Genomic DNA, 8,983 nt, shown 5'->3' with positions numbered 1-8,983 from the left:
AGCCTGGGTGACAGAGTGAGACCCTGTCTTGAAAGAAAAAAAAAAGAAAAGGAAGGAACATGAACAAAGACTCCAAGGAAGCGAAGAATTTGGCACATTTGAGGAAATGAAAAACAAAATTATAGAACCTTGTTGCTGGAGGTTGTATGAGCTGAGACTGAGCCAGGTGAGGTGGAGAGACTCACAGGCCAGCTGCTGGAGTCACGGGCCCTGTGGGTGGTAGGATTTTTGTTCTAAGCACAATAAACAGGGTTAAGGCAAGTGTCGCTGCTGCATAGAGAGTGTATTGGAGACGGCAAGAATGGACGCTTGGAAAACACATAGGCGGCTACTGCAGAAGTCCAGGGGAGAGACTGTGGCACTGGAGATTCTAAGTCTTTTTAGAGACAGAACTGATGGAATTTGCCGCATCCCCTGTGGGCCGTGAGCCAGGAGGAGAAATCAAGGCTCCAGACTCAGGCTTAGATGATGGCACGCAGGGTGTCATTTACAGAGATAATGAAGACTGAACAATGGGTGTGGTTTGTTTTTAAGCAGCTCGTGTGCGGGTCATTGATCAGAATTCCATTTTAACATATTAAGTTAAAATGGCTGTGGGACACCCTAGTGGAGATCCATTCATTCCACCCCAGATGGGTAGACATCATCTGGAGCCCAAGGCAGCAGAAGGGTTGGAAGTACCTGCTTGGGAGTTATTGGCATAAGATAGTACTGAAATCCATGGGCAGTGGTAGGAGGACCCAGAAGGAGAGGGTGGAGACAGAAACGTGGCTCAGGCAGAGACCTGCAGGACATTGAGAAGTCAAATGGAGAAGGAGGAGAGCAAAAGGAGACAGGAAGGGCCCAGAGAGGCAGACCTCAGGGAGGCTGTGGAAAGCAGGGCCAGCAGCGCTGGATAGAGTCTTTGGAAGGGCATTTTGCAGCCAGAAGGGAGCAGAGCTTCAGTCCATCTCACCTTCTGTATCATGAGGCCTTTCCCCAGAGACCTTTAAAAAAAAGGATTTGAGTAGAAAGAGCTGTCTTTTAAATATATAGTAGCCACTTGATAGTTACTGAATAATTAACTGACTGGCTGATTTACCAAATGATTAAATGAATGAAAAAAGATGAATTTCCTTCTAGTATTTTATCTAAGCACATACGTGCAAGTTGCATATATCCAGTATCATCTGTGTAGATATTAACATGAGCAATTCTCCATTACCTCTTCTTTCTAAACATAACTTTCATGATTAGGAAGCACTTCTTTGGAAGGGCTATTCTAGGCTTTATTGAATGATCCCTCTATTGTTTCAAGGTTTTCATAATTACGAATAATGCCAAGTTAAGCATCTTAAAACATTTTCTCACTATGGAAAGTTTCAAACACACAAAACTACAGAGAATAGTAGAATGACTGTATGTACCTAAAATCCAGTGATTAACACAGCAAATTCCTTAATATCATCAATATCTAATTACAGTAAAAATTCCCCCAACTGTCTCACATTTTTTAAACAATTTGTTTGAATCAGGGTCCAAATCGGCCCCATAACTTAGAATTGGTTGATATCGTCTCTTCTGCCTCAGTGAGTGTCACTGCCATCCTCATCCTGATGTCTGTGTAGTTATAGCAATTCCCTGAGTATTACCACTTTCAAAAAGTGTGCAGCTTTTTTTACTGAATGTTAGTTTCATTGGATATAAAACACCTATCTCACGTTTTTCTTTTCTTGAGTATTTTAAATATGTCACTCTGTGTCTTCTGTTTTAAACTGATGCTGTTGTGCTATTATATTGGTCTTTTTGCCTGAAAGCCCCCAAAATACATTTTTTCTTTAAAATTGAGCCATTTGGTTAGGATCTGTCTCAGTGCCTGCCTTTCTGGGTCAGTTTTCTCAGGTATGGAGTTCACCTTTTCTTTTTCTTTTCTTTTTCTTTTTTTTTTTTTGACAGAGTTGCAGTCTGTCACCCATACCCAGGCTGGAGTGCAGTGGCACAGTCTCAGCTCATTGTAACCTCTGCCTCCTGTGTTCAAGCAATTCTCCCGTCTCAGACTCCTTTGTAGCTGGGATTACAAGCGCCCATCACCATGCCTGGCTAATTTTTTGTAGTTTTAGTAGAGATGGAGTTTCTCCATGTTGGCCAATCTGGTCTTGAACTCCTGACCTCAGGTGATCCATCCGCCTTGACCTCCCAAAGTGCTGCAATCACAGGCGTGAGCCACCGCACCTAGCCCTAAGTCCCCCTTATCAATAGGAAGTTTCAGTTGCTGGAACAGCCTGCCGCATAGGAACCTCCAAAATTTTCCAGGGCGAAGTCTTAATATTAAGGAGACTTTAAGGGAAGGAGAGTCCAAACTGGGCACATCAAGGAAAATAGGTGCAAATGAAAGAGATGGTCATCCAGACAAAAGTGCAAAGGCGGCCGAGCTGAGAAAGTGTGACGCCCTGTGTTTGCTCACACTGGAAAAACAACAGAAGTGAGAATTTCAGACTCATGAAGTTAGCAAAGCTATATGGGAAAGCTTATTTCACTTAATTATGAGTAATGAAAAGTACTCTTGACAAATCCCATAGAAACTATTATAAGAAAAAAGAGAATAAAATGTCTATAGACAATAAAAAAATGCCGGAAAGACATACCCATGAAACAGATAAAGACTCATCTAGAATATCACAAGCTGAAAGAAATGTTTAAAAGATAAAAGCAAGGAAAGAACAGTTTAGATAAAAATGAAAAAACGCTCAAAACTGAGGTGATTGGAAAAAGGAAAAACTGGAAATCAGTTGACAGAACCCAGGAAGGAATTAGAAATAAAAGAAAAAATTTCAGTCATGCATATAAAATAGTTAGCTAGGTTTCATGAAAACAGTAAGTGCTCATGAAACAGCAGATGAAAGCAGGATTATCATCTGGGCTTTGGCTTGCCAGCATCTGCCATGCACTTGACTGAATGCCACAGCCTGGGACACATGTGGGTGTGATGACAACTGTACTTCAATCCAGACACAGAAGGGCTGCCAGGCTGGACATTAGGCCACTGGATGCCTCTGACTGCATATCAACATAAGAGCTGAGATAGCACTACTGCACTCCAGCCTGGCGACAGGGCAAGACTCCATCTCAAAAAAAGAGAGAGAGAGAGAGAGTCTGAATGCAGCCTGTCTAGAAATGAATGCGCTGGGTGGATCCAGAGAGGGAGACAGAGTGCGCAGTCCTGGGACACCTGTGGGTTTCTCTGCAGCGCCGATGATGCCCAACCCCCATCCACATGGTCCAGGTACAGGTCAGGCTCAGTGCCTTCTTCCGGCGGCCAGCAAAGGAGAGACCACGGTGCTGGCCCTAGTGGGGCCAAGCTGCACGACACTGGTGTTCACATTTTCTGGCTCTCTGCCCACAACTTCACGGCCTAGTGATCTGCCCACTTCCAGACTATGCTGGTGAGCAACGATGGAGCTGAACAATGGATAGAAACAGGAACCCCAAGCTCTGTGGCATTTGTGCACAGTCATTTCAGATGCATTCCTGGAAACCAGTCATCTGCAAACAGAATGTATGAGGGACAGTGCAACCGGGCTGAGGTTACTGAGAAACGGAAATGGCTCCTTCTCTAGGGATGAGCAGCATTCGGGTGGTCTGAGTCTTTTTGCAACAAACAGAAACTGTGTAAGAGTCTAAAGACCTCCCAGTCTCCAGGAGGCTTAAGGGAAGCCTAAGACCCTCCCGTCCACCCAAAACAAGCCTGTCATTCTCATTAGGAACAAAGCACCTGTTTCCTCCTCTTGATAGACACAGCAGGAAAGGCTGCTTTTATGCCAACAAGGAGGTGTTTTCAGTTTTCTTTCCGAAGATGATATGGTCAAGTCAGGGAACTGACAAACCTCTCTCTGGTGGAAATGGTCTATTTCTATGCACTAAAAGTGGGCTTAGGGAATTCATGACAAGCACATGTGGTCTGAGTTTTTTGTGTGTGTATTTGTTTGGGGGGTTTGGTTTGGTTTGGTTTTTGTTTTTGAGATGGAGACTCGTTCTGTCACCCAGGCTGGAATGTGGTTGTGCAATTCTGCTCACTGCAACCTCTGCCTCCCAGGTTCAAGTGATTCTCCCACCTCAGTCTCCCAAGTAGCTGGGACATAGGCACACGCCGCCATGCCCAGTTAACATGTGGCCTGTGGGTTTTAAGAGAATCATTTTTTTCTAATTAAAAAATGTATGTGTGGTTATTATGGGAAAATGGAAGAATACAAAAAAGTATAAACAAGTAAATAAAAATTGCCTGTAAGCCTACCACTCAGAGGAAAAAAATCCTTTGAGCTTTTTAAGATAACAGTCTCTCTCTACATAGACCTTTTCCACAGAAGTGTGTAGATGAGCAAGGAACATCTCCCTTTACCAACATTAAGGAGATGTCAAAAAAACCTCTTACCTGGTCAAGCACAGGAGGGCTTTTGGGTGGGAATTTGAATTTGTTTTCCCCAACCCAGGACATTCTAGTGGGCCATCCCTCCCCTTTATAACTGCACTGAATTTCGTTCCTGTTTAAAAGTGTTTCTCCCAGGTGCTGGCTGATGGAGGAGAGGGTTTGTGGGCTGGAGAGCCTGAGTGAAAGGCAATGTGGGCAGATGCCCACAGATACCCACCTCTGCCTGGCTACACCTTCACAAATTGGAAAATGGTGCCTGTGGGTGGAGTATGGCCAGGTCATAGGCCAGCTCCTGCACGCAGAGCCCCAGGTGGGCAGTGTGTGCTGGGTGCAGGGCCTGCTAATGAATGGAGATGCAACAGGGCTGCATATCAGCCCCATCCGCCTCCTGGCAGCTCTTGCTGGTGGAGAGGGTGGAAAGAGTAGGTGGGGTCAGGTAGAAAGTGGGAGTTATTCTACAATGTAAAGGAAGTTAACCCTTCATCAGTTTTTTATTTTATTTGTTTTAGACCTAGAACTCACATCCTTATATTTGAAAATTATTTATTTTCCTAGATATCAGCGAATGCTCCAGCCAGCCTTGTCAAAATGGTGGAACGTGTGTAGAAGGACTCAGCCAGTACAGATGCATTTGTCCTCCAGGAAGGACTGGGAACCGCTGTCAGCATCAGGCCCAGACTGGTACGTAGCCACCATGGGGTTAGGTGAGGACATCCTGCTGTGGGGAGAGGAGGACCCTAGGCATAGATCACCAAATGCAGGCATGTAGGGCACTCAGTCCCCGTCTCAAAGATGTAGCTTTTCCTCTCTGTTTCACATCCATTGATCCCTCTGGTTTTCTAAGGTAGTCACTTGACAGAGCTTAGCTCTTTGATGCAACCAGAGTTTTGATCCTTTTTTTTTTTTTTTTTTTTTTTTTTTTTTTTTTTTTTTTTTTTTTTTTTTTTTTTTTTTTTTTTGAGACTGAATCTTGCACTGTTACCCAAGCTGGAGTGCAATGGCATGATCTCAGTTCACTGCAACCTCCTCCTTCTGGATTCAAGTGATTCTCCTGCCTCAGCCTCCTGAGTAGCTGTGTTTACAGGCGCCCACCATCACACTTGGCTAACTTTTTGTATTTTTGGTAGAGATGGGGGTTTCACTTGGTCTGAAACTCCTGACCTTGGGGTCTGCTGGCCTCAGACTCCCAAAATGCTGGTATTACAGGCTTGAGCCACTGTGCCTGGCCCCATATTGTGAATTTTAAAATCACAGATGAGTTTTTCCTATTTTTGAACTCCATATAAGTGGAATTATGTGTTTGCACCTTTTGTATCTAGCTTCTTTCACTCAACATTTTGAGGAGATCAGTCCATGTTATTGCATATAGCAATAATTCATTCATTTTCATGGCCATATAATATTTATGTGAATATACAACAATTATATTTATATATTTGATTTGAGGGCTACTCTTTGATTTTTATGAATAACGCTTCTATGAACATTATTCTCTCTGTGTTTGGTATATATTAGCATGATTTTTTTTCTTGAGTATGTACCTTGGAGTAGAATTGTTAATTATAGGTTAGGTATTGCTAAATAGTTTTTCAAAGAGGTTACATCAATTCACACTCAATCCAACAGTATATGAAAATTCCAGTTGTTCTAAATCTTTGCCAGCGAATAGTGTTGTCAGTGTCTTTAAACTTAAGCAATGACTTAATTTGATTTTGGAAAAAGCAGCCATTTACAGACTGCCTTTCTGGAAGAGGCAGACATGTCCCTGTGTCATTAGGGACTCTTCCTACGGTGTGTACATTGGGATGAGGGCCCTTTTAAAGGAAACCTTGCATTTTCTTTAAGTGTAATTCTGAGAGCTTTTCTAAAATTCCCCTCACAGAGCATTGTTTTTTTTAGGGGGGTAGGTTTAGAAGTTTAATGAAAAGAGCGTTCACAAAACAGAAGTAAAACACCTGTTAAATCATGTGCTTAAGACTTTTTCACCAAGGAGTGATAGGAAAGTGTCTTATGCCCATAGGTGCTATCACCATTAAGTTGATTCAAAATGTTGTTAAGGAATGGTGGAGTGAACAGAGAAACCATTAGTTATTAAATAGTTTTTCCTTTTTCAATGGAATAATATTAACATTTAAAAATTTAAATAACCAATAGTTTTATAAGTTGGCAAAGGAAATGATCTTAAATGTTTTCNTTTTTTTGAGACTGAGTCTCGCTCTGTCACCCAGGCTGGAGTGCAGTGGCATGATCTTGGCTCACTGCAACCTCCACCTTCTGGATTCAAGTAATTCTCCTGTCTCAGTCTCCTGAGTAGCTGGGATTATAGGCACATGCCACCATGCCTTGCTAATTATTTGTATTTTTAGTAGAAACGGGGTTTCACTGTGTTAGCCAGGATGGTCTTGATCTCCTGACCCCGTGATCCGCCCGCCTTGGCCTCCCAAAGTGTTGAGATTACAGGCATGAGCCACCGCTTCCGGCATGATTCTTCTTATAGTAGAAAACACAAGTGCAAGAACTGACTCCCAACCTAAAAATCCCCTAGATTGGGAACGTGGCCTGAGGAGTTTCATTGTTGCCACCTTCGCTTGGTTGGCATTTCTTCTGCCAGCAGAACCACCTTTTCTTTCCAGTGTTCCCATCACATCCTGCAAAATTAGCAGCTATTGATGCAGTATTTGGAGAGCTGGATAACTATCCGTTTGACTGGTTTTGAGATGATTATCATTCACATCTCGCGTCCCAACGTACCTCCTCCCAGAGGGTCTAAGGAGTCACGCAGTGGCTGGTTTTGCATGTGGCAAGAAAATCCAGTGATAAGGAATCTGTGATGGATGGACAGGGGTTTCCACATCATGTTGCCACCAAGATTTCATTCAGCCCCAAAGATGTCCTATTCCTTTGCTAGAAAAGTCTGGTGTGTTATATCTGTTTGTCTTTACTTCTGTATGAAATATCTGTGGTGGGAAGGGCCATTGGGGCTACTGCAGTGTCCAATGGATAAGATCTTTATCAGTACTTGAGATCCTGGCATAGTTCAGCTGAGTCAGCCACCTGGACACTTTCTCATAATGAAGCTGTCCTCCCGAGATCAGAGCCCCTTACAGCTCCTGTCCCTGGAACTGCTTTCTATAGAAACTGAGGCCAGAGACTGGGCTTCTTGGATACCTTGTTGCCTCTCCCCTTGTTTACAAACAAGAGGGAAAAAGAAATGGGTTCCCTTTTGCCCTAAATATGCCAGTCGTGGTCACTGAATATTCTAAACCCCACCCTTTAGGGTTTCCTCCCACTGTGGGATTTTTTTTTTTTTTTTTTAAATAGAGTCTCACTCTGTTGCCCAGGCTGGAGTGCAGTAGCACCATCCCAGCTTACTGCAACCTCTGCCACCCAGGTTCAAGTGATTGTCCTGCCTCAGCCTCCCAAGTAGCTGGGATTGCAGGTGTTCACCACCACTCCTAGCTAATTTTTGTATTTTTAGTAGAGACAGGGTTTCACCATGTTGGCCAGGCTGGTCTCAAACTCCTGATCTCAAATGGTCTGCCTACCTCACCCTCCCAAAGTGCTGGGATTACAGGTGTCAGCCACCATACCCACCCAGGGATCTTTAGAGAATTGTTGCTCAGGTCCAGGGGGGCCTGTTATAAAGTGTTCCCATAACCAGAACCTTCCCCAGGAATGGGAAGGCGGGGAAGCAAGAGGCACATCCAAAGCCAGCTCCTATCCTCACAGTCTCCATGAACAGCAAGCACACACCTGGGCTCTTGCTCACCTGGTCCCACAGCCTGATAGTCCTTCCCATCAGCTGGCCCATGTCATTCTGGCTCCCTGGAGGAGCATCCCTCCAATTCCTTTTTAAAAAATCCATTCACCATATTTTTTATTGTGATAAAATATACATAACATAAAATTTACCATTTTAATCATTTTTAACTGTATAGCTCAGTGGCACTAATCACATTCACATTGTTGTGCAACCATCACCACCATCCAGCTCCAGAATTATTTTTGTCTTGCAAAACTGAACTTCTGTACCCATAACAGTACAACTCCCCATTGCCCTCCCACAGCCCATGGTAATCATCATTCATTCTTCTTTTTGTCTCTATGAGTCTGACTACTCTGGGGACCTCACCTAAGGAGAATCATGCAGGATTTGTCCCCTTGTGTTTGATTCCCGCTGATTCCTCTTAAACTCTTTCAACATATGAGAGCTCTAAATGCTTGATGAACTTTCAGAAAAATAGCATGTTTTCCTGATTAGAAATGTAATTTGACCAGGCACAGTGACTCATGCCTATAATCCCAGCACTTTGGGAGGCTGGGTGGATTATTTGAGGTTAGGAGTTCGAGACCAGCCTGGCCAACATGGTGAAACCCATCTCTACTAAATATACAAAAAAAAAATTAGCAGGGTGTGGTGATGCGTGCCTATAATCTCAGCTACTCAGGAGGCTGAGGCAGGAGAGTTGCTCGAACCTGGGAGACAGAGGTTTCAGTGAGCCGAGATTGTACCACTGCACTCCAGCCTGGGTGACACAGTAAGACTCGGTCTCAAGAAAGACAGAGACAGAGAGAGAA

The 8,983-nt window shown here is 43.7% G+C and overlaps 1 protein-coding gene across 1 annotated transcript in view; it reads left to right on the top strand.

Annotated features, from left to right (window-relative positions):
* Nucleotides 1-8,983, top strand: part of FBLN7 (fibulin 7) — a 49,520-nt gene that overhangs the window by 30,706 nt on the left and 9,831 nt on the right. Inside the window, exon 4 of the mRNA XM_017549821.2 lies at nt 4,961-5,086. Coding sequence (XP_017405310.1) covers nt 4,961-5,086 — 126 coding nt within the window. The remainder of the gene's footprint in view (nt 1-4,960; nt 5,087-8,983) is intronic.

Source organism: Cebus imitator, unplaced genomic scaffold (assembly GCF_001604975.1).
Source record: "Cebus imitator isolate Cc_AM_T3 unplaced genomic scaffold, Cebus_imitator-1.0 Scaffold222, whole genome shotgun sequence".
Taxonomy (NCBI): domain Eukaryota; kingdom Metazoa; phylum Chordata; class Mammalia; order Primates; family Cebidae; genus Cebus; species Cebus imitator.
Note: the sequence above shows the minus strand (reverse complement) of the source record. Positions and strands in the feature narration are given on the sequence as shown.